This window comes from Peromyscus maniculatus, chromosome 1 (genome assembly GCF_049852395.1).
Source record: "Peromyscus maniculatus bairdii isolate BWxNUB_F1_BW_parent chromosome 1, HU_Pman_BW_mat_3.1, whole genome shotgun sequence".
NCBI lineage: Eukaryota > Metazoa > Chordata > Mammalia > Rodentia > Cricetidae > Peromyscus > Peromyscus maniculatus.
In genome coordinates, this window is record NC_134852.1 from 120,520,633 (window position 1) to 120,547,996 (window position 27,364).

The window sequence follows — 27,364 nt, forward strand, 5'->3', positions numbered from 1 at the left end:
GATGCAGTCCAAAATCCTCAGCAGCCATGGCAACCTGAACTTGGACTTTTCAGCCTCAAAGCCATAACTCAAAATAAACCTCAGATTCACATGCCTATAGTCCCAGCACTCAGAAGGCTGACCACTTGAGTCCAGGAACTTGAAACCAGCCTGAGTAACATGGTAAGACCCAGTCTAAGAAATAAGCAGTAAGTTCCTTGGGTTCAATACCCTTAAAAATTATTTATATAGGGAGGGAAAATTAATGGAAGAAGTGGTACCTAAAATGTAAATTTAACACTTAAGTTTGACTGAAATATTTTAAATGTGTCAAAGAATTTGTCTTAAATATATTAATTTTTATATTTACATTTTAATATATTTTCTTTATATTTTAAACATATTTACAATGATTTTCAATATATTTTCTTTATATTAATCTTTCAGTCTATTTTACTGAATGGGAAAAATGCTAGTTTTTGAGATGTTCAGCTGTAAATGCTCCACCTAGAAACAAATGATCATCTGTTTTAGCTCTTCCTTAAAATAAATGCCCTGCTGTGCACCTAAGTAAAACCACGCACTCAAAGAAGTCTTTAAAAGGTTTTCCTAAAGTGTGGGCAAACATGAGATAAAGGCACTTCGTTGTTGTGTGTGTGTGTGGGGGGGGGGGGGGTTGGGGAATCTCCCCTTCCCTAAGTCTGTGTGAAAAGGTCAACTGCCAAATAGAAACAAGAACAGGCATGAAATGGGAGGTTATATGGCCAAGTAAGGGCAAAGGCAGAACTAGAGCAATTATCTAATGATCACACATGACCTAAACCTCCTGGAATTGGGGTGAAATCATTACAGAAACACCAGTCAGCATTTCTTGTAAGACTCCTACATAACTAAAGGGTTCCTCCCAACTCTCCATGCAAAAGGGTGACATTTATTTCCCTTAGAGGAAAACACTGTTACCAACCTTACATTCTTAAATACATTGTCCTAACTTTCAAGGACCTAAAGGAATCTGAAGATATCTGTGTGTGCTCTTAAATGCCTGTAATATGGCACAAATCACCTAGCTATGCAAAGGCTCAGCATATATAAACACCCCTGAACTACTCTGCTCACTTAGTCACCCTTTCTTTGGAACCTTCTTTTCTGTTGATCAGGTAGAAAGACCACAAGATTCCATATATGCATTGATATCTTTGACTAGAATTCCCTTCCTCAAAAGGTTAATAAAAGTCAAAGGAGCTGGACGGTGGTCGTGCACATCTTTAATTCCAGCACTCAGGAGGCAGAGGCAGGTGGATCTCTGTGAGTTCGCCCAGCCTGGTATACAGAGAGAGTTATAGGACAGCCAGGACTACACAGAGAAACCCTATGTTGAAAAAAAAAAAAAAAGTCAAAGGACTACCACATCCCAAAAATATTTTTGCAAACAGTAAGGTTGTATCCAAACATTGTTATACACAGTACACAACAGGGAAGTGCTAATCAACAAGGCAGGCAAAGCAGAGAACAAAACAAAATTATAAATACCTTTCACGTTTTCATCAAAAAGCATAAATGTACATAATTTTGCTATAATGAGTTTTTAGGTTGTTTAAAAGAAATATGATTACTGATATGCATTTACTGCTTAATTTAACCTGGACTTTTAAAAATAAAATCACGAACAAGACAGCTGTGTATATCACAGAAGAAACTTCCAACTTTAGAGAAAATCTGAACTCCTCTTCATAGTGAGGCTCATTACTGTCACTATCTACATGCTTTCTGATCAAAATTTCATTTCAACTAATCAATACTAATTGACTATTACATATCATTTTCATTAAGAGCACATAATTTTATAAAATCACTCAAGCTATTTTCAGTGTCTTTTCTACACTTTGTTATTTTTATAGCCAGGCCAAATTCAGTCCATGATTAACTCTTCAAATTTAGCAAAAACTGAGCTAGGTATTCTGTTCTATTGGTAAGAATGATCCATAATGCTGTATACAATCTATAATCCTAAATGTATTTCGATCTAAAATATAACTTAAGGATATATTTATCAGCAAGATAGCTCTGTGGGTAAAGGCACTGTGCCACTAGGCCTGATATCCTGAGTTCAACCTCAGGGACCCACATAGTGAAAGGAGAGAAGAAATTTCTACAAGTTGTTCTAACTTCTACATGCATGCTTTGTGTGTGTGTGCGCGCGCGCGTGTGTGGGTGTGTGTGTGGGGGGTGTTAACATGTAACCTAAAACATGAAAAATTAAATAATGAAACATAAATTAAAATTTTGATCATTTTAGAACCTTTTGCTTTATCCATGTGCTTTATTGCTGGATTATAGATGCTAAATTTATTAATTAGAAAATATATTGCCTTAATTTCTCACAACCGAGAAATGAAGGAATGGTGTCTATTGTGTAATAAAATGACTTAGCAGAAAAACATACTGTGACAAGAATGATACCAAAGCCAAAAAGAAGAAATACAATAATGGACAGTGAAGTAGAATCTAGTGAGGGAATGAAGAAAGTTCCACAGATATGAGAAATTGGCCAATGTGGTTTTGTTTGTTTATTTGTTCTTCATGAAAGGGACACATAGAAATTACAACAGAAAGGAATTTGTTTCATGGGAGACCGAAGTCAGAAAATCTATAATACATTCTAGGGGGGAAAAAAAAATCCAAGTTCTCCATGGTAGAAAACAGACTGTTCAGATAGCACAAGCTGGTGTTTCTGAGAAAGAGAACTTGGACCTCAGTATGACAGACTTTGTTGCCATGATAAAGAATGAATTTTGCAAAGAAGGGAATTTCATTTGAGCTTTAGGGAAAGGCGACAGGTGGTGGAATCTGACTGGTTTAGGAATAACATGTCTGGTATCAGTGAAAGGGAAGCAATGCTAAACTAAAAGATGTCATGGAGAGACTGTGCGTGCGTGCGTGCGTGCGTGCGTGCGTGCGTGCGTGCGTGCGTGTGTGTGTGAATGTATGTCATATGTGTGTATGTGTAAAATTCAGAATACCAGGAAGTCTACTATGGACTTTCTCTCCGAAAATGACTAAAAGATGTCATGGAGAGACTGTGTGTGTGTGTGTGTGTGTGTGTGTGTGTGTGTGTGTGTGTGTGTGTGTGAATGTATGTCATATGTGTGTATGTGTAAAATCCAGAATACAAGGAAGTCTACTATGAGACTTCCTCTCTGAAAAATGGCTGCATAAACAAGATCTGAATAATGGCAATATCAACAGATATACTACTGCAGAAGGGGAAAAAAAATCTCACTGGGTCCTACCCTTTGAGAAAGAACAGTTAATGGCTGAACAGAGAGGGTGAATTATCCTCTACCTGGGATAAGCCCCCTCGTTGGTTATCCAATACAAAGTGGTTAGCTCTAAAACCATAAACATAAATAACAAAAAGAAACTCAGCAAATTGTATTTTTATGTATTTTATATATTTGTGTGTATATGTGTAACAATAATAACCAAAGAAAAAGAGGCTATCAATTCGAGTTAGGGGTAGGATGTTATCAGAGAGGTTAGAGGTAAAGAGAAAAGGAAAAGAAAAAGTGATATTATTTTAATTGAAATGTATTAAAAATAATAAATTTGTCAAGTATTGGTGGTGCACACCTTTAATCTCAGCACTTGGGAAGCAGAGGCAGACAGATCTCTGTGAGTTTAAGGCCAGCCTGGTCTACAGAGTGAGTTCCAGGATGGCCAGTGCTCACAGAGAAACCCTGTCCCAAAAAACCAAAATAAATAAATAAATAAATTCTACCTAAGGGAGACAAAATAAAGCTAACCAGAAAAACAAAAACAAAAGATCAAACAAAAGTTATAGTCAGCAAAATAAACACAACAGAGCCCAAGATAGACCATAATCTGAGCTACAAGGAAGAGGTTCAAAAAATTTTTAACTCATCTCCATCAACACAGCAAAGAAGCAAACAATTCAGATCACACACTGCATTATCTAATCGCAATGAAATTAACTTAAAAACTCATGAAAGAAAGGGTTCTACAGAAGTTTTAAGAGCCTTGAAATACAATTGTAAATAATACACGGGAGAAAAAGATAATTCAAACTGCAGATTTATAAACATTTTAGTGGAATAAAATGAAAACAACTTACTAAAGCTTGAAAGATAGAATTAAAACTGTACTTGAAGATTAGCTTGTATTATCTAGATATCTTTATTATAAATGAATAAAGGTCTCAAGATAATTAAATTACTCTAGCTTCAACCCTAAAAAAAGCTGGAAAATGAGAACAAATTAACTCTACATAATCATAAGCAGGAAAACAAAGATTAGAAGTCAAGAAAAATGATTATATGAAAGCAACAGAGAAAATCAGTAAAAATAAGCATTCTTTGAAAAGATACATAAAGCACATAGAGAAAAGAGAAAAAATAAAGTATACTTTTAGATTCTCATTTAAGTCTATGATCCACTGTTACAAGAGTGAAGAGACAACAGAATGGGAGGACACCTTGTCAGCTATTCTTAATAAAGAACTTAAAGAACAAGTAATCCAATCAACAAATGGGCAAATGACTGAATGATCAGACAAGCTTAAAAGAAATAGTACAGATAACCAATAAGTCCAGAAAAAATGTTCAACATCCTTAGCCAGTGGGAAAAATGCAAATCCAAACTACATTGAGATTCCTGATGAGACTGCCTCTCACCCCTGGAAAATTTTAGAATTCAAGAATACAATGAATAAAATGAAAATGCAAAACTCAGCTGGATCAACTGAAACAGTCTAAGAACTTTAAAACAGAACATCTGAGTAAGAAGAGAAAAAATGTATGAAAAGAAACAAAGGTATTAACAAGAGAAACAATATAGAGATTATAGAATCTTCAACAGTAGTAGAGGGTCTGGAGTCGTCTTAGAGGAGGGAACCTCAATTGAGAAATTGCTTTCTTAAGATCAGGCTATAAACAAGCCTGCAGGGCATTTTTTAAATTAGTGATTGATGTGGAGGGCCCAGCCCATCGTAGGTGGTGCCATCCCTGGGCTGGTGGTCCTGGGTGCTGAAGGATGCAGGCTGATCAAGCCAGTAAGCAGCCTCTCCATGGCCTTGCATCAACTCTTTTCTCCAGCTTCAACCCAGTTTGAGTTCCAGCCTGGGCTTCCTTCAGTAGACTATGATTCAAGATATGTAAACCTAATAAACCCTTTCCTCCCCAAATTGCTTTAGTTATGGTGTTTCATCATAGCAATAGAAACACTAAGACATCTTCCCAAATAGTTCCACCAACTGGGGAGCAAACATCCAAATATATAAGCCTATGGCGGCCATTCTCATTCAAACCACCACACACATACTTAATGGGAATGTTAATATTCTATACTCTGCCTTGTGTTAAGTTTCAGAAAATCCAGTGGTACATACAAATATTCAGGACCTGCAGTTCTTGGTAATAAATATTTATTATAGGAACAGAGAGATGTGTCAGTAGGTAAAAACACTTGCTTTAAAGGCTTGATAACCTGAGTTAGATGCCTGGAACCCACATTGGATTTAAAAAAAAAAAAAAAAAGTCATATGCAGTAGTACACATGTGTCATGTCAGCACTCCTACAGCAAAATTGTAGGCAGAGGCAGGAAAATTGCCTGGATGCTCATGAGTCTAATAGCCTGGAGTACCCAGCACAATACAAACAAGAGCCTGCCTCAAACCAAGGTGGAAGGAACTAACTCCCAAAGACTGACCTCCTACTTCCACACGTGTCCCTCCCCCCACACACACACATTACATGTACTAGATAGAAGATATTAATACATAGTTTAATATTAACTTTGCAAATCAGCATTTGGAAAAAGATCTCATAGTACTTTTAAGCACATCAACAACAACTGGACTTTAGCATAGGTAATGTTAAAAAATTTGTGATAATCCAAAGACCCTTGAAGGGCAGTGAGTTTGACTACAAAACTGAACAACTCTCTGCCACTTTAAAAGCACTACTAGAACAAATCAACAAGGGCACAGCACATCTGTTATTTTTTAAGTTGCTATTATTACTTTCTTGTTTTTATATGTATGGGTGTTTCCCTTGCATATACACATGCCTGGAACCACAGAGAGCCAAAAAAGAGTATCAGATCCCATGGAATTGGAGTTACAGATAGCTATGAACCAACATGTATGCACTGGGAATTGAACCCAGGTCCTCTGGAAGAGCACACGATGCTCTTAACTGCTGATCCATCTCCCCAGCCCTGACACATCTGTTTCATTTTTGTTTTTTCTTTCCCTCAGGGCTGGGTACACACTATTATAGAAAGGACCTTCAGAGAAATATCTATCAAAAATAAGTGGCTACATCATAACTTACAGTCAGAGTTTTTGTTCTTTTAGTTAAAAGAAAAGAAACATCAACCAGTTTTCCCAACTGTGAACTGCAATAATGACTAGCCTGACAAGATATGCCTATAGATCCAATAGTGGCATGAATGTTACAGGTATGTGGTAGTTTAAAGATAACTAGCCCCAATAAGCTCATTGGGAGTGGCACTATTAGGTGTGGCTTTGTTGGAGTAGGTGTGGCCTTACTGGAGGACGTATGCCACTGTGGGCGTGAGCTTTGAGATTTCCTTTGCCAGGTTTTGCTCAGTGTGACACTCAGACCACTTCCTGTTGCCTGCGGGTCAAGATGTAGTACTCTCAGCTCCTTCTCCAGCACCATGTCTGCCTGTATGCTACCATGTTGCACCATGATGATGATGGACTAAACCTCTGAAAATTTAAGCCACCTAATTAAATGTTTTTCCTTTATAAGAATTGCCATGGTCATGGTGTCTCTTTACAGAAATAGAAACTCTAACTAAGAGAGGAATAATCATAACACTGTATTTAAGGCTGAATCCACAGGAGGAAACACTTGTTCAATACTATAAACCTGGCCAAGAACCCATCCACAGCTGAAATATCTCACAGGACTCAAGGTTAAATCTACTACCTATTATTCTGCTAAATGGACAAAGTATTAAAATGCCCTCTAAAGACATTATGTCTCTACCAATGGATTAGTGCAACTCTTGAGCTTCATCAGATAAGTTTCTTTGGGTAGTAGATGGTAGTTAACACAAAAATTCACAACTAGTAAAAATACAGAGAACAAGTGACTATGGAGTACTCAACCACAAATGGGATATCTATATCACACCATATCCTCAAGGCTCAGGGGATGAGAGGAGGAAGAAAAACTGCAAGAGCCAGAGGTTGAGGGAAACAGAGAGAAACAGTGTCTTCTGGACATGACAGGGCTGTTGCACTCATGGACTCACAGCAGCTGTGGTTGCCTACATGAAACCTGGACAAGATCAATTCAGTCAACATTCTAGCATTGAGTGGGGAGGGGTTCATGGGCCTCTGTCCCTGAGAAGCTCCAAACAGATGATGGCTTCTGGAAGAAGGAGAATTAGTTTTCTTTAAGGGTATACATAGTTCCTGGTAAGTTAACTATACTCCATTGGAGGCCACATATCCAGAAATATATAGACAGCACAAATTGGAGTAAATGGGTTATTAATGTTTTCAAAGTATACCAAGTTTGGGCAGATAGAAAGTGGGATAGATCTGAGAGGAGTTAAGGGAAAGATTTGGTGTAAATGTCAAAATATACTATATAAAATTTCCAAAGAATAAAAAAAAGTTTTTTGAAGAAATAAGACCAACTATTTATTGTCTTCAAGAAACGCATAAGCTACCAAAGACGCCAAAAAAAAAAAATTAGTGTTGGCAGATGAAAACCAACTTACCAAGCAAATGGAAGCCATAAACAAGCAAGTATAAGCTATTCTTGTATCTGACAGAGTGGACTTCAAACCAAAACTAGTCAGATGAGATCATGAGGGCAACTACCCCTTAAAGGAAACAATCCAACAAGAAAATCTAACAAATGTAAACGTTTACACAGCAAATATCAGAGACCTACATTCATGGATCAAAAAAACAAAACAAAATAAGTCCCACCCCTAACCAAGAAGCTATTTGCAATTGATGCCTGCTGGCAAAGGGAAAATTAGTTTTTTCCAACAGTGTGTCACTGGGTCTATCAACCACACTCCAGTGCAGGTCCAATGCCCAGGAGTACTGGCCAACACAAAACAAACTCCATGGTTTTTTTTTTGTTTTTGTTTTTGTTTTTTTTTTTGTGGGTTTTTTGCTTTATTTTGGCTTTTTTGGGGGGGGGCGTCTTACTGGGTTTTTGTTTAGATTCTCATTTCTGTGTGTTTTTTTTTTTTTTGAAAGAGAGAGAACATAAAGTTAGGTGAGAAGGAAGGTGGGTAGAATCTGGGAGGAGCTAGGGGAAGGGAAAATATAACCAAAATATATTGTATATAAAATGTTTAATTAAAAAATACATAAAGACTTTAAGAACCCAGATTTTTACCTCATTTTGTTTATCAGAGTTCAGAAACATGTAGAAAAGCCAGCACTGTCCAGTGAAATTCAATGTCCAGCAAAATAATGAAAACTGCACTTGACTGAAAACAAATAGCATTTCTCACTCAGGTTTTCTTGACAGGTTATTTCTCATTCTAAACTAAGTACATAGCTCTAAACCGGAGACGATACTAACGTCTTACTACCCCTTAATGATATCTTTCATTCAGTTATAACCTCAATTGTAAAAATCTAACTTTTTTCATTAGAGTCTTGTTGGTGCTATAATTCCCCAGTCCATAAACTCCATGGATGTTTCTTGTAAGTGAGGTCTATCTTGGGGGAGGGGGGTAATATTAATAGTAAAATAAAAGTAAGAGCCACCAACTCTGTGAATACATCATCAGTCTTCAAATTTCAATAATAAAATGTTTTCCTATTGTTTTTTGACTTTTTTATTAAGTTGTTATATGTATGAGTGTATTGTCTACATGCATGTCTGTGCATCATGTGCATATCTGGTGCCCACAGATGCCAGAAGAAGGTGTCAGATGCTCTGAAACTGAAGTTACAGCAGCTGTGAGCCACCATGTGGTACTGGGAACCAAACTCAGGTTCTCTGGAAGAGCAGCCAGTGGCCAGTGATCTTAATCACTGAGCCATTTCCCCAGCCCCTACTACTGTCTTTCTAATGCTACTTAATTAACCCTTCCTAATTAGAATCTAAGATTAGTCCTATTTTTAGCAAAAATAATTGAAAAGTCAGCTTGTTCTATCTAGTACAATGAGTGCCCCCCCCACCACACACACACATATCAACCTCAGCAATATCTGCATGCTGGGTAAATGTGCCACTACTGTGCAACATCTGAGCCCACACAGGATATTTTAGGGTTTTGTTGGGATTTGGGGGTTTTGTTTGTTTGTTTGTTTAGTTGGGGTTTTTGTTTGTTAGGTTGGGTTTTGGTTTTTCAAGACAGGGTTTCTTTGTGTAGACTTGCCTGCCATGGAACTCACAGAAATCCACCTGCCTCTGCCTCCTGTTGGGATTAAAGGCAAGGGTCACCACCAACTTGCTTGAATATTTTAGTTTTAACAGAGTCAAAAGATCACAGTTTTATTATCTTAGCAACTAACAAATAGCTATGTGGCACAGGACAAGCTATTAATAAGTCTCTCTAGATTTCAATGGCTAATTTTTAGGAAGAATAGAAATTAATTTCACATTATTAACTGTCCTAAAGGTGTCTATGTTCTCCTTAGCTTTCCAAACACTGACTTTACATTGACTTTATTTTCTCAATTTTTGACATGATTATATCTAAATTACCAAATATGGCTCAGATTCCAGATATTCTTAGACTAACTTAGAATATCTTTAAACTAGTCATAATTAGCCATTTAAGGGTGTAAACTCTACTAAGGACTGATCATTTTTATGATTAATATATAAGATATTATACCTCTTTATGGCTTGCAATATATTTAAGGTATCAGAAATTAACCCCATCATCAAAATGCAATGTAATAAATACTAAACATGAAGTACAATCTACATAGAAATACTTCCCGATTAAGATGCATGTGAAGCCCAGCAGGCTAGTGCATGCCTGCAATCCCACCACTGAGCAAGCTGAAGCAGGAAGATTTCAAGTTAAAAGCCAGTCTAGAACACAAAGCAAAATCTTATGGAAAAATGGGAAGAAAATAAGGGAGAGAGAGAGAATAAGAGAAATGCCAAGCCTTTTCTTGAAAAGGATTCCAGTAATGATCATTAATTAATGATTCCAGTAATGATCATTAATTAATGATCATTGTAACAAATAGAGCCACAACACTGGTAAATTTGTAATTGACTCATAAATTTTAAGTTCTCAAAAACAAAAATTTGTTCCAATAAATGTAGTTATGTGTTTATTCTGCCACTTTAGTGCTCCTCCCTAAGAAAGCTGTATATTGATATCAGTGACTTTTCACAGACACTTAAGTGCCACCACTAGAGGCCACCAAATACTTCTTTTTCTTAAATCAACACATTTCTAAGTCATTCTTAGTACTTAAGTCAGTCCACCTTATAAGCAAATAACTATAAACTTCAATATCCATAACTAAAAATGTTGCATATTAATCTTCAAATAGCAATACAAACCCCAACAAAAAAGGAAATATATATAGTGAACAGTATGTCTGGATTACCAAAGACCTTTGCTAGACAAAGAATAAAGGGGAGCTGGGGGACTAAGTAGTATAAAAATATCACTAGGTAGATACCTTTGGAAATAGTGTGTATGAACTAAAGAATCCATACTCTCTCTGAACAGCCAGTGCCTCTTGTAAGCAAACGATGTCTATATATGAACACAGTATAACAGATATATAAACTGCCAGAGTGCCTTCTTTCATATTACAAAGTATTTCACATATGTTTTTAACAACTAAGTTGCCAACATCTACAGCAGTGATACACCCAAAATTCCAACTTGCAGAAGGTCTGGTATCAGGCAGATGATGTTAGCTCCTTAGAAAACTCAGCTCCGCGTTCTTAGTGAGCTGCTAATAAAGTGTTCTGTGTCCCCTTTTGCTTCTGATGCCCTCCTTCTCATGGCAAAATAAAGAAAATTCAAGCAGCCTCCAGAGAATTTACAGGACCATGAGAAACTTACAAAACAAAATAAGGTTTCATCTTATCTGATTAATCACCATATTGTATATAATATTTTTCAAGAGTTTTCAAATACCACAAAGAATTATCATTGTTGTGTTTTAGGTGTTCTACTTTAAAAATCCTGACCTAACTTTTGAATGGTCACAAAGATGTTTATAGTTTTGTTTTTAAGGTTATACCTTTGGCTTTTACCCTGGGTCTATGACAGAATTTAAATTGATTTCTCTATAAGTATAAAAACAGATCAAGATTAATTGTTCAGATGGACAACCAGTTGTACTAGCATTTATCTGTGCTGTCTCTTCTACAACCACATTACTCCTGGAATCTCTGTTGAAATCTATTTATACTGTTCCCTGATCTATTAACACATGTCTATCCTTAAGCCAATACCACACCCTGCTGATTATGAACCTTTACAATGTATCTTGAAACAAGGTAGTATAAACAGTTTTGTTCTCTCCTTTACAAACTGTTTGACCATTTGTTATTGTTATGGTGTGGAAAAAAAAATGCCCCCCCCATAGGCTTACAGGGAGTGGTATTATTAGAAGGTGTAGCCTTGTTGGAGTGTGACCTTGTTGGAGGAAGTGTGTCACTGGGGGTGGGCTTTGAGGTCTCAGGAGCTCAAGTTAGGCCTAGTGGATCTTGGTCTCTTCCTGCTGCCTGTGGGAACATGATGTAGAACTCCCAGCCCCTTCCCCAGCACATCTGTATGCACGCCACCATACTTCCTGCCATGATGATAATAGACTAAACTTCTGAACTGTAAGCCAGCCCCAATTAAATGTTTTCCTTTATAAGAGTTGCCATGGTCATGGTGTCTCTTCAGAGACAGCAACAGAAACCCTAAGAAAGCTATATACTGTCTAAAGACTTATGTCTTCAATTCCTTATACTGTGTTTGACATTATCTTAGGTCTATACATAAAACTCCACATCATACATTAACGAGGACTATGGGGGTCCAGCCCCTCGATAGTCCCCTCCCAGGGTCCGCAGAAGGCTCTATCAACCAGCAGAGAATCTTTAGGGTCGGTAAATCAGTCTACGCACTCAGAGTTCTTTGATCCATTCGCTTTAATTCCTCTGGCATAACATCCTTTATACACAGCTTCAGTTCTGTTCTCATGTCTAGCTCCTTTCTTGCCTGATTTCTCTATATTTATCTACTGTCCCCTCTATGTTCTATCTTAATTCCTTCATATAGTTCTGCCCCTTCTAGGTTCTCATCCATCTTGTTCCTTCCCATATCATCTCCTCTCCCGTCTCCTTCTCTCTCATCTGGCTCTTCCTCATCTTGTTCTTCCCCATCTGGCTCTTCCTCATCTTCCATCTCGTTCCTCTAGTCCTCTCTTTTAGCTCTTCAATCTAGTTCTTCCCCATCTCAGCTTGTTCCTCTCAAGTTCTTACCCATCTCGTTCTTCCATTCTCTTCTCTCTTCTCTTCCCCTCTTGCCCTGGGAGTTCTGATATATATACACTTACAAGCAGTATTTCCTTAGCAGTGCAAAGCCAGGCTTCCAGGGTCAAATGGAGGGGTGATAAGAATAATTACAGGGAGACTTGAACTGGGAGTTCTGGCTGAGCATAGCTGTTAGCACAGAAGGTTATCTAAAAATTCCTAGAAGTGGTTAGGTAGGTAGTTAGAAGTCTATAAAGTTAGTAAGGCTGTAAGAAAGGAGGGGTCTGAGCTAAATTGTGTAAAGCTATTACTTAATGTCTACCTGACCTAGGCGGTGTCCCCTTGTGGAATTTACCTTAAGTCAGGAGACTCGCCTGTGGGTTGTTATCATTGTTAGTCCACCTGAGACTAACAATGGGCGCCCACCTGGGTGGTGTTTCCTGTAGTCCTTGAAAGTGGCCAAGGGAGATATCTGATTCCAGAGAAAGCCTTTCCCTGAGGCTGTTCTCCAAATTACCTGGAATGTGTATGTCCAGAGAGTGCTCAGTCTACACTGTTAGTCCTTCTTAGGGAAAAGTCAATTGGGAAAGCTACGAAGGCACACATGATTTTCATAACAGAATACAGCTGATATATAACAAGCCAAGTAACACCAAAAACTCCTTGGGATTTGGCTTCCTCTGGAGGAATTCCATGATCCCTCCAGGTAGTGACTTTGCCATAACCAGCTGAGTTCTTATGATATATTTCTGCGGCCCGCAAGAATACATTTTTTAAAAACAGCTAGTAAGACAGGTAACATAAAACCAACTTCTGAGCCATTTTCACATTTATAGTTTAGTAGTGGTAGGTGCACCTACATTATTGGGCAAACAATTCCAGAACTCTTTTCAATCTTGCCAAGATGAAAATCTGTAACTGCAAACAATTTACCTTTTTTTACCTTTTCCTACCTACTGGAAACCAGTTTACTTTCTGATTGTATAAATTTGGCTACTCTAAATGCCACCTGTAAATGAAATCAGAGTATTTGTCTTTTAGTGGCTCACTCTTGATCCCACTGCATAATGTTTTCAAGGTCAACTGATGTTTTTAATCAAAATTTCCTCCATTTTGGAACTGAATAATATTCCATTGAATGTACTACTAAATGTTCATTTATCCATCTGCCTCTGGCACTTAAGTCCCTTTCACTTTTTGGCTATTGTGAACAACACTGCTATGGACATGCGAGTAAAATACCTGAAACTTGATTTCCTTGCTTTCAGTTCTTTTGAATATACCTAGAAATGAAACTGCTGGGCCACAGAGTAATTTTACTTTACTGAAGAACTGCTAAACTGTTTTCCATAGCATTGGCATCATCTTACATTCCCACCAACAGTGCACAAGGATTTCAATTTCCTAAGCTGACATTTCTTATTTTCTGGGAATTTTTTTGAGGGTGGGTGGGTTTGAGACAGGGTTTGTGTAGCTTTAGCTGTCCTGGAACCAGCTCTGTAGACCAGGCTGGCTTCAAACTCACAGAGAACTACCTGCCTCTTCCTCCCAAATGCTGGATTAAAGACATGAGCCACCATTGCCTGGCATTTTCTATTGTTTTAATAGTAGCCATGAGGGCTTGAAAGGTGGCTCAGTTGTTAAAAGCGCTCTTTCGACAGGGACATTCAGGCCCGGCGGTAGCCGGCAGAGACATTCAGGCCCAGCGGCGGCCCACAGAGGTAGACAGGCCCGGCGGTGAAGACAAGCAGACGCAGGTAGGCCTGTGGCAGCGGCCCGTGGAGGTAGACGGGCCCAGCAGCGGCAGCCGACAGGGAAATTCGGACCCGGCGGCAGCCGGCAGAGACATTCAGGCCCAGCGGCGGCCCACAGAGGTAGACGGGCCCAGCTGAGGTAAACGGGCCCGGCGGCAGCGGCCGACAGGGACATTCAGGCCCAGCTGCAGCCAGCAGAGACATTCAGGCCGGGTGGCAGCCCCCAGAGGCAGACAGACCCAGCGGCAGCTGACAGGGACATACAGGCCCGGCGGCGGACCGCAGAGGTAGACAGGCCCAGGGACGGAGACAAGCAGACGCAGCTTGGAACAGGGACGCCCCTAACCCCAACATCTGGGGAAGAAGCTATCTCCGTGGGTCAGAACCAGAACGAATCTGAACACTCCGTCTGAGGACAACCCAGGGCCCAGCTGCTGATCCCGTGAAACCCAACAACTTGGAGGTGTTGGTGAGACTACCCTGCTCAGCTGAAACCCATCTGGGAGAGGATTCAGATGCCTACAGTTTAAAGTCTGAAGAAACAAGATCAGCTGAGGAATTGACAAATGAACAAAACGTGACCTGGGAACACAGAAGAAGGCGCTACTCAGACACCAAACCAGATCACCAGAATCATAAGTATATAATTCACCGATCGAAATCAGCTGCCCCTGAAGAAATAGCCCAATAGCACCAATTTAACCAAGAACCCCTACTAAACCAAGACTAAAAATTAGAACAAGAGAGGCACTCTCAGACACAGACACCACCTGCACCGCACAGAGAAAGAGATGAGTAGACGCCAGTGCAAAAATACAGGCAACAACATAAAGACCTATATGGCAACATCAGAACCTAGTGATTCTACACCAGCAAGACCTAAACATACCATGACAGAAGAAACAGAAGAAATAAACCCTAAAAATGACTTTAAGAAGATGATAGAGGCCCTTAAAGAAGAAATAAAACATTCCCTCAATGAGGAAATAAAAACTTTCCTTAAAGAGGAAATAAAAAACTCCCTTAAAGAGGAAATAAAAACTTCCCTTAAAGAGGAAATGAAAAACTCCATTAAAGAGGAAATAAAAAACTCCCTTAAAGAAATGGAAGAAAAAACGAACAAAAAATGGGAAGAAATCAAATCAAGCCAAGAAAAAGCAATTAAACAGATGAAAGAAACATTCCAAGATCTGAAAAATGAATTTGAGACAATAAAGAAAACACATGCTGAGGGAATGCTGGAAATAGAAATCCTGACTAAACGAACAAGAACTACAGAAACAAGCATAACCAACCGATTGCAAGAGATGGAACAGAGAATCTCTGATGCTGAAGACACGATAGAGAAAATAGATTCGTCAGTCAAAGAAAACACTAAAGACAAAAAAGTCGTAACACAAAACGTCCAGGAAATTTGGGACACCATGAAAAGACCAAACCTAAGAATAATAGGGATAGAAGAAGGAGAAGAATACCAACTCAAAGGCACAGAAAATATATTCAACAAAATCATAGAAGAAAACTTTCCTAACCTAAAGAAAGAAATACCTATGAAGATACAAGAAGCTTACAGAACACCGAATAGGCTGGATCCAAAAAAAAAGTCCCCTCGCCACATAATAATCAAAACACTAAACACACAGAATAAAGAAAAAATATTAAGAGCCGCAAAGGAAAAGGACCAAGTAACATATAAAGGCAAACCCATCAGAATAACACCAGACTACTCAATAGAGACTATGAAAGCTAGAAGATCATGGACAAACCACATGCAGACACTAAGAGACCACGGATGCCAACCCAAACTATTATACCCAGCAAAACTCTCAATCACCATAGGCGGAGTAAACAAAATATTCCAGGATAAAACCAGATTTAATCAATACCTGTCCACAAACCCAGCCCTACAGAAAGCACTAGAAGGGAAAATTCAACCCAAAGAAGTTAAACACATCCATGAAAAATCAAGCAATAGATAATCCTACCCCAACATACACCACAGAAGGACAACACAACACAACCAAAAAAATAACAGGAATCAACAATCACTGGTCATTAATATCCATCAATATCAATGGTCTCAACTCACCTATAAAAAGACACAGGCTAACAGAATGGATAAGAAAACAGGACCCATCCATATGCTGCATACAAGAAACACACCTTAACTCCAAAGACAGACACTACCTCCGAGTAAAGGGCTGGGAAAAGGTTTTCCAAGCAAATGGACCTAAGAAACAAGCTGGTGTAGCTATCCTAATATCTAATAAAATAAACTTCAAACTAAAATCAATCAAAAGAGACCAGGATGGACATTACATATTCATCACGGGAAAAATCCACCAAGATGAAGTCTCGATTCTAAACATCTATGCTCCAAATACAAAAGCACCTACATTCATAAAAGAAACACTACTAAAGTTTAAAACGCACATCAAACCCCACACATTAGTAGTGGGAGATTTTAACACACCACTCTCACCAAAAGATAGATCTACCAGACTGAAACTTAACAAAGAAATAAAGGACCTAACAGATGTTATGACTCAAATGGACCTAATAGATATCTACAGAATATTCCATCCTAACACAAAAGAATATACCTTCTTCTCAGCACCCCATGGAACCTTCTCAAAAATTGACCACATGCTTGGACACAAAACAAATCTCAACAGATACAAAAAAATTGGAATAACCTCCTGTATCTTATCAGACCACCATGCCTTAAAGTTAGAACTCAATAACAACAAAAATTATAAAAAACCCACAAGCTCATGGAAACTGAATAATGCCCACCTGAAACATCAATGGGTCAAGAAAAAAATAAAAACAGAAATTAAAGAGTTCCTAGAATTCAATGAAAATAAAAGTACAACATACCCAAACTTATGGGACACTATGAAAGCAGTGCTAAGAGGAAAATTCATAGCTCTAAATGCACACATAAAGAAGATGGAGCAATCCCAAACCAATGAATTAACAGCACAACTGAAAGCTCTAGAACAAAAAGAAACAAACTCACCCAGGAGAAATAGACGCCAGGAAATAATCAAATTGAGGGCTGAAATCAACGAAATAGAAAACAAGAGAACAATACAAAAAAATCAATGAAACAAAGAGTTGGTTCTTTGAAAAAATCAACAAGATAGACAAACCACTAGCCAAATTAACCAAAAGGCAAAGAGAGAGCACCCAAATTCACAAAATCAGAAATGAAAAGGGAGGCATAACAACAGACAATGAGGAAATCCAGAGAATCATCAGATCATACTTCAAAAACCTGTACTCAACAAAAATGGAAAACCAGGAAGAAATGGACAATTTTCTGGATAAATACCACATACCAAAATTAAATCAAGACCAGATAAACCATTTAAATAGACCAATAACCCCTAAAGAAATAGAAACAGTCATCAAAAGTCTCCCAACCAAAAAAAGCCCAGGACCAGATGGTTTCAGTGCAGAATTCTACCAGACTTTCAAAGAAGAACTAATACCAATCCTCTTCAAAGTGTTCCACACAATAGAAACAGAAGGAACACTACCAAACTCTTTTTATGAGGCTACAATTACCCTGATACCCAAACCACAAAAAGATGCAACAAAGAAAGAGAACTACAGACCAATCTCCCTCATGAACATTGATGCAAAAATACTCAACAAAATATTGGCAAATCGAATCCAAGAATACATCAAAACAATCAGCCATCACGACCAAGTAGGATTCATCCCAGGGATGCAAGGATGGTTCAACATACGGAAATCAGTCAATGTAATACACCATATAAACAAACTGAAAGAAAAAAACCACATGATCATCTCCTTAGATGCTGAAAAAGCCTTTGACAAAATCCAACACCCCTTCATGATAAAGGTCTTAGAAAGATTAGGAATACAAGGAACATTTCTAAACATAATAAAAGCAATTTATAGCAAGCCAACAGAAAACATCAAATTAAATGGAGAGAAACTCAAAGCGATACCACTAAATTCAGGAACAAGACAAGGCTGTCCACTCTCCCCATATTTATTCAATATAGTACTAGAAGTTCTAGCTAGAGCAATAAGACAACAAAAGGAGATCAAAGGGATACAAATTGGCAAGGAAGAAGTCAAACTTTCACTATTTGCAGATGATATGATAGTATACATAAGTGACCCCAAAAACTCTACCAGGGAACTTCTACAGCTGATAAACTCCTTCAGTAAAGTGGCAGGATACAAGATCAACTCAAAAAAAATCAGTAGCCCTCCTATACACAAATGATAAAAGGGCTGAGAAAGAAGTCAGAGAAACATCACCCTTTACAATAGCCACAAATAATATAAAATACCTTGGGATAACACTAACTAAACAAGTGAAAGACCTTTTTGATAAGAACTTTAAATCTCTAAAGAAAGAAATTGAAGAAGATATCAGAAAATGGAAGGATCTCCCATGCTCATGGATAGGTAGGATTAACATAGTAAAAATGGCAATCTTACCAAAAGCAATCTACAGATTCAATGCAATCCCCATCAAAATCCCAACACAATTCTTCACAGACTTGGAAAGAAAAATACTCAACTTTATATGGAAAAACAAAAGACCCAGGATAGCTAAAAGAATCCTATACGATAAAGCAACCCTTGGAGGCATCACCATCCCGGACCTCAAACTCTACTATAGAGCTATAGTAATAAAAACAGCTTGGTACTGGTATAAAAACCGACATACGGACCAATGGAATCGAATTGAAGACCCTGACATTAATCCATGCACATATGAACACCTGGTTTTTGACAAAGGAGCCAAAACTATACAATGGAACAAAGAAAGTATCTTCAACAAATGGTGCTGGCATAACTGGATGTCAATATGTAAAAGATTACTAATAGATCCATATCTGTCACCATGCACAAAACTCAAGTCCAAGTGGATCAAAGACCTAAACATAAATCCAGTTACACTAAACTTAATAGAAAAGAAAATAGGAAGCACTCTTGAACGCATTGGCACCGGAGACCATTTCCTAAATAAAACACCGACAGCACAGACCCTGAGCACAACCATTAATAAATGGGACCTCTCGAAACTGAGAAGCTTTTGCGTGGCAAAAGACACAGTCAATAAGACAAAAAGACAGCCAACAGATTGGGAAAAGATCTTCACCAACCCCACATCTGACAGAGGATTGATCTCCACAATATATAAAGAACTCAAGAAACTAGACATCAAAGCACTGAACAGTCCAATTAAAAAAATGGGCTAAAGAGCTAAACAGAGAATTCACAAAACAAGAACTACAAATGGCTGAAAGACATTTAAAGAAATGCTCAACATCCTTAATCATCAGAGAAATGGAAATCAAAACGACTCTGAGATACCACCTTACACCTCTCAGAATGGCTACGATCAAAAACACCAATGACAACCAATGTTGGAGAGGATGTGGAGCAAAGGGAACACTCCTCCACTGTTGGTGGGAATGTAAACTTGTACAACCACTGTGGAAATCAGTATGGCAGTTTCTCAGAAAATTAGGAATCGAACTACCTCAAGACCCAGCCATCCCACTCTTGGGCATATACCCAAGGAATGCTGATTCATACCATAAAGATACATGCTCAGCTATGTTCATAGCAGCACTATTTGTAATAGCCAGAACCTGGAAACAACCTAGATGCCCATCAATGGAAGAATGGATGAAAAAAATGTGGTACATATACACAATGGAGTACTACTCAGCAGAGAAAAACAATGAAAGCATGAAATTTGCAGGCAAATGGATGGAACTAGAAAAAAATCATCCTGAGTGAGGTAACCCAAACCCAGAAAGACAGTTATGATATGTACTCACTCATTGGTGGATTCTAGATATAAAATAAAGAACAATCAGACCACAAAAAAAAAAAAAAAAAAAGAGTTAGTGCTGACAAAACCTGGGCAAAAAATATGTGAGGTGCATTACCAATCAACGTCTCCCTCATTGTCCTACAAATATAACATACATGTGTCACATATCTACATTTATGTATGTGAATGTAGGTAGACAGAGAAGGAAGAGAAATAAAATGTCATATTCAGCTTTTAACAATATTTCACATTTAAAAAAAAAAAAGCGCTCTTTCAAAGGACTCAAGTTCAGTTCCTAGCACAATTGCCTATAACTCTAGCTTCAGGAGATCTGACATCTCTGGCTTCCAAGGGCATCTGTTCTCATGTATACATAGTCATACACAGACACACAGACACAGACACAAATAATAATAATAATAATAATAATAATAATAAAAGTAAACTTTTAAAATTCATTTTATACTTATTATTATGTTTTAAAGCCATGTCTTCCCACTTTATAGCAAAATTCCTGTGTCTGTACCTTGACTCTAAGAGAATCAAGTATCCTTCCACATGGATTTCACATAAAAAAAAAAAACTGTATTACATTTAATACTACATTTATCACCTAGCATCCACCCTTAACACACATGGTTTAGATGCAACTAGACTATATTTTGTAATTCTTTAAAGCTGTTTCCTGTATTTCTCAAACCTCTTTGTTGGTCATATTATCCAATTTTTATTCTAAATAATGACTTACATAGCTAGCTCTTTATACCTACATGTAAGAACTTATATATGTTTACCTTACTGCACTACATCTTCTTTGACAAGGAAGTCATAACTGCAAATCTTAGTAAACTCTAATTCTGGGATATATTAAGTTCTCATTCTCTTGTCATGCATATTTCTCATGCATATTTCTTCAGAATAAGAAGAGAAAATTTAAATCTGCTTATATTCTTTCTTCATTCGGTTCCCTGGCCAACAACATTTAATATTCAGATATTTAGATGGTATTTGTAACTTGCTCCTCTGCCCCAAAGGGGCATCAACTTGTCTACTTCTCCTATGTTATATCTTCAGAATATTGAATATGGATTTCTATTTCTCTTTTCTTCAATGCAAACTTATTGAACACCAAATTTATATTAGACAATCAAATCACTGGCAGATAATTTAAATTACTGAGATAATTTCTTTACAAGTTCAAATTTAGAAAATTTGATTGCTTACTTTTCAAGCCCCAATTTTTTTCAAACACTTTAATTTAATCCTCAAAGAAAATGAGATCCACTACAAATGCCTTAAAAGCTTTCTGTGACTATTACAGTGAGTTTTCTGAATTACAGCACAAAAAGATCAACTTCAGAGACAAGGCATCTTAAAAAGGAGCTAGTGCCAAACAATGCTATTCTCCTTATGTGCAAGACCTAGCCAATAAAAATATTTGTTCCTATAATTCTAAGTAGATTGTTAGCCATAGAATGCCCCTGAAAAACAATTCTCTAATGTTCTTTGAAATACAGTTGCTAAAATTAACTTTCAATTTTATTTATATGACTGTCTGTGGCTTTGTGCATACCTAAAAAGCACAAGAAAAGACAAAAATATCCCAGAACTGGAAAAGCAGTTATTATGTTTGGTTTAGCTTATTTTCATATTTTTATTTTTAAATCTATCCAAATTAAAGTTCATCATCTCTAAACAGAAGAAGGCAAATCCTTTATGTAAAAACAAAAAGAATTCAGCATTCTCTACATCTGAGATTTAATTTTTAGTGAGTAAATGTGTAAAACCCTTCTCTGCAAATTATAAAGTTTAGTGTTCAGGTTAAACATGTGATCCTTCATTTAGAATTTAAGTACACCATGTATGTGTTGCCTGAGAGGTAGTGGTAGCAACAAAAATCAATTTAAATATATGTTTTTTTGATCCCATATTTGTCCTCAAATAAGATAAGTAAAGTTGGTCTCTATCCAATAGCATGAGATATGTTTTGGATACAATTTGGCTTCCCCCCAAGGATTCACTATGAATAAGACCTGGTCTGGAAGGTAGTGGTAAAACTTTTAAGAAGTAGGACAGAAACTCTTTATAAAGGTCACTGGAGGAAAGAGATATTTCTCATAGGATCCCCTGGTAGTTCTTATGAGAGAGTTGTTATAAAAACAGAGGACCTCGCACCACTCACTCTGTACCTATTGCTTGCTCCTGTATGTACTCCTACCATAGCACCCCACACTACAGGAGCTGTGTGTTCTGTTCCGACTTTAAATTTCCAAAGCCATGAGCCGGGCGGTGGTGGTGCACGCCTTTAATCCCAGCACTCGGGAGGCAGAGCCAGGCAGATCTCTGAGTTCGAGGCCAGCCTGGGCTACCAAGTGAGTTCCAGGAAAGGCGCAAAGCTACACAGAGAAACCCTGCCTCGAAAACAACAACAAAAAAATCCAAAGCCATGAGCTAAATAAACCTCTTTTTCTTCTTGAGTAGTTATCTTTCCGAGTCTGTATTTCCACTAGAGAACAAATATGACCATAGTTTTAAAATGTCACTTCCAACTGTACAGTGGTGGTGCACTTCTTTAATTTCAGCACTTGGGAGGCAGATGGATCTCTGTAGGTTCAAGGCCAGCCTGGTCTACAGAGCAAGTTCCAGTAACAGCCAGGACTGTTACACAAAGAAAGCCTGTCTCAAAAAAAAAAAGTCACCTCCAGAACACCATATCTTGACTGAAACTAATAAACAAAAGACTGGAACTGAATACTAGCTTTGCTGCATCCTACCTGTTAGACTTCACTGAAATTATATAAACTTCCTAAGCCTCAGCTTACTTATTTGTAAATTAATACACTACCACCAATCATCTAGTTTTCATGAGTTCCTCCAATTATTTATAACTATTAGATAGTAACCTTAATGTTATATGCTCCAAGTTATTCTGCCTTAGAAATGGCATGAAGTGTTTTTCATGTGTATCACCAGGAAAGAGACTATCATATCAAACTCCTTAGAAACTGAGCAGGTCACTTTTGACATCTTTTTCTTTTTCTTTTCTTTCTGTCTTTGTTTGTTTGTTAGTTTTTGTTTTTTGAGACAGGGCTTCTCTGTGTAGCTTTGCGCCTTTCCTAGAACTCATTCTATAGCACAGGAGGGCCTCAAACTCACAGAGATCCACTTGCCTCTGTCTCCTGAGTGCTAGGCTTAAATGCGTGCACCACCACCGCCCAACTTTGACATCTTTCTTTTTGATACTATTAGAATTACAATCACACAGTGTATCGGGTATCCAAGTTACTGTTGTTCATATACAAAATCGTATACCTAACTTATGCAAGGATAGATAGCATAAGACAACAGTTTAAAACATCAAAAATTAATAGTAATTTATTCAGTTTTTAAAATGAGCTTCAATATTTATAAGTTAAAATTACTTTATAAGTGACAAAGTACTGGCACTAATAAATCAAAGTTTCTATTAAGTATGGAAAATTTTTAAAGAATAAAAAAACTGTGGGACTGTGGAGATGGCTCAGTGGGTAAAAGTGCTTGCCACATAAGCCTGAAGATCTTAGTTTGATCCCTAGAACCTAGATAAAAAGCCAGATGCCGTGGTACACATTTACAATCACAGCACATGACTGTGAGATGGAGGCTGAGATAGGAAAATTGGCAAGAAGCTCAAGAGCCAAAAAGCTTGGAGTATGCAGTGCAGCAGCTACAAGAAACAAGACCAAATCAAGGGAGAAGAAGGAGAGAACTGACTTCTGAAAAGCTGCCCTCTGACCTCTACATGAGCACTGAGGCATGCACATGCAATATGTTAAATATTCCTAAAGTATTAACTAGTTTCCAACGTTTTGAAATGCTTTGCTAAGAATCAGACAAGAAGTCATATAGAAAACTAAGTTCTGTTTACCTATGGTACCACCATTCCACTAAATTAACAGTATGCAACCCTACCTTGTCATTGTACTGACACTTGAACATAGTACTATCTGTCATACAAAGAAAAAAATCCACTTGCTAAATAGTAAAATAAGTTTGTTTCTTCCTTGCTGCTAGAAAAAAGTACCACAGGTATCACAGATCATCTGTCCCATTGATTTATAAAATATAAAGAATATCCTTTCTTGGTCCTAGCAAAATCACTACCCCAAGCCACACTCTCTTTAGCCTACCATATTATATGTTGTTCTAGAAACTTGTAAAGGGATTCATCACTCATACTGCAAAACTACAGCTATTTCTAAAATCTATATTTTCATGTGAACAAAGGCAGAAACTCACAGAAAATTCTATCAAGACCCCAGAATTTCCCCTTTCGGTCACTACTAAAAAGGATGCTGAAACAGTTTTAAAACATTTACAGTACAAATGCCTGGTTATTCAAATAGTAAGACCAATTACTATCTTGTGGAGGCATGTGGGAGAGAAGAGAAAGGAATGCAAGAAGCTCTCCAAAAAGTCCTTTTCCTTGGATCCTCACCTTCTGTTCTCATTTTCAAAGCCAAAATCTAAGATTCACCTTTTCTATCCATCTACAAAACCGTAATACTTTACATTGGGCTGGACTATAGGAAGCAAAACTAAGCACTCAGTGAAGTTGAGAGTCATCAGCTAGGATAAGAAAACTCAAAAATTTCAACATATTTTGTTCCTAATGGATATTTCTGAACCATGCTAATCAGAAAAGAAACACTTCAGGGTCTGGAGAGATACTCAGAGCACTACCTGCTCTCGCAAAAGACCTAGGTTTGATCCCAGCACCCAGATGGTGGCTCATGAATCTCTGTAACACAACTTTTTGTTTTAAAGAATCAGAGGAATTCTTCTGTTTCTGGATGCATAAAGATCATTCATTCATCTGTAATGCTTGCAAGAACTCTAAATAGGGAAAAAGAATAGCATAATAGACATTCCATAATTCATATAATCAATTATTTCTAACAATAGTATACAATAAATTTATTAAATAGGAAAAGTACTATGTACAGGCTAAAATATGTAGCACTTTTTATAAAAGAGGACATCAGGATAAATGCCACCAACTTACCAATTCAATTCCCTGAGGGAAAGGCGTGTCATCCCAGTCCTGCTGTGGGAATCTCTGAATTATTTTCCCCAGACCTTCTGGTCCTGTTGATAAAATCAAAATGAATCACTTATAAGACACTAAAAACCAAAATGAATATTCATTATACTATTTATTTCCAAAAGAAGATTTGAATAAATTGATAGAGTAAACATTTCTTAAGTTTTCTGAAATAGCAGACAATCCCTACCCTAGCATGGACAGAGATTCACTGACACATGAAAAGTTAAGCAAAGTTGAAGGACCCTGAAATCTAGGCATTTACCATATCATGGTAGTGACAACCATCCATGTGCCAATAAAGAAAGTAATTTTAACTGATAAATGAAATGGTACTGTTAGCACCAAATTTCAAGTAGAGGTTGAAAGTACTTTTATGTGTTCATTTTTAAGACCTTAGCCAGGCGGTGGTGGCGCACGCCTTTAATCCCAGCACTCGGGAGGCAGAGCCAGGCGGATCTCTGTGAGTTCGAGGCCAGCCTGGGCTACCAAGTGAGTCCCAGGAAAGGCGCAAAGCTACACAGAGAAACCCTGTCTCGAAAAACCAAAAAAAAAAAAAAAAAAAAAAGACCTTACCATCATTTAGGAAAGTTCTCAGTATCAATACTACTGACATCCTGGGCTGGGTAATTCTTATTACCAGTGAGTGGATTGGTACTTGAGCATTGTGATATTTTTATCAGCATCCTCAGTGTCAACTCACTGGAACACAGCACTTACCATCTTCCCACGGAAGTTATTACAACCAAGAATGGAATGTTTCCAGATATTGATATGCCAGGACTGAAAACCACAGATCTATACTATACATCAGTTGTTATAAAACTAGCCTGTGATATCAAAGACTGGATCAACTTAAAATTGAACTTTAGGGATATAATCTGTAAGACAACTGGAAATATAAAATACATATTAGATCTAAGCTGATTTTTACATCCTCTCCTCCAAGTCCTGGGTAACTGAACCTGGTTGCTTCCCACATGCTAGTCAAGTACTATCTCACTGAGCCCTATCCCTAAACCCTACTTTTTGCTATAGTTCTGATTCAATACCCAGCATTTCAAAGCTAATTAATTAGGTGGTTAATTAATACTAATTTGTTTTAATATGTCCAATTTGAAAGAGAAAAGTTTCTCCTTGGTCGAGTATGACTTTTGAAACCTCTCCAGAAGGAACGTATTACTTACTGATTTCGTAATATATAGTGTTTCAATAACATGATGGCTTAGTTTGAAATGCTGACACATTTATAAATGCACATTAAAATGTGATTTATGACTAGTAAGACTTGTTATTATTTAAAGACAGAAATTTGGTTAGGAAATATAAATCAAAATGGGAAAATGATCTTTTATTCTAAACAAAATGTACAAAGTAGCCAGGTGTAGCAGTAACCGCCTGTAATCACAGCATTTCTGAAGCCGAGGCAGGAAGATTACAAGTTCAAGGCCAACCAGAGCTACACAAGGAAACTTACCCCACCTCAATAAAGAGAAAGAGCAATAAAGATTTGTTTTTCAAATAGCAAATATGAAAATTGCTGTTACTGACAGATTTTGAGGAATTTAATAAGGTACCTATAAAAGGTAAACAAATATTTTTTTATTTCTGTTTGATTTTGTGAGTTATTCTCAAAGTTTAAACTGACTTCCCAAGTTTGTATTTCAGTTGCGATAACCACTCTATGGTAGCACTGATTGTGTTGGAAAAATTGAGATGACATTTTTTAAGACTGTTTGACAGATTTCTATTTTATATCCACAAAAGAAGTAGGTCATGTCAATTAAAGTAAATGCAGAAGTACCTCCTACTTGGACTACCTATTAAATGAGTCAGGATGACAAGAAAGAGAAAGGGAAAAATTCCTCAAGAGAAGACTAACCACTCCAGGAGTGAAGTAGTGCTTAGCAGATGAATACTGTACCCAGATAGAATGGAATGGGGAGGAAGCTGCCATTTATCTAGGCCTTTGTGTTTTCCTTCCCAGCTCCTATTCTCCCATCCTATGCAAAAATTCAAGAACTATGATGATCAAAGGAGTCTGCATATCCTTTAAAGGAAGCAGAGAAGAGCTCAAGAAGACAAGAGTGTTAGAGATGGTCTTCTATGAAAAGATTATGAATGCATACTAGACAAACTACCCAAAACAAACTTAGAAAAAGTGACATAATACAGCCTCAGTCAGACTGTTTTCCTTCTCTTACGTTTATGTAAACCTCTTTCATTTGGGTCCTGGTA

At 37.5% G+C, this 27,364-nt stretch overlaps 1 protein-coding gene and 1 long non-coding RNA gene across 8 annotated transcripts in view; one reads left to right on the forward strand and one right to left on the reverse strand.

Moving 5' to 3' along the window:
* Sbf2 (SET binding factor 2) overlaps window positions 1–27,364 on the reverse strand; it is a 349,435-nt gene that overhangs the window by 257,122 nt on the left and 64,949 nt on the right. For all 7 annotated transcript variants that reach the window (XM_076550122.1, XM_076550109.1, XM_076550106.1 and 4 more), the window contains one exon: window positions 25,088–25,170. In XM_076550122.1, coding sequence (XP_076406237.1) covers window positions 25,088–25,170 — 83 coding nt within the window. Of the gene's footprint in view, window positions 1–25,087; window positions 25,171–27,364 lie in introns of those variants that run through there.
* On the forward strand, window positions 23–27,329 carry LOC143268306 (uncharacterized). The gene is made up of 2 exons (XR_013044100.1): window positions 23–162; window positions 27,114–27,329. It is a non-coding gene; the product is annotated as an uncharacterized LOC143268306 (long non-coding RNA).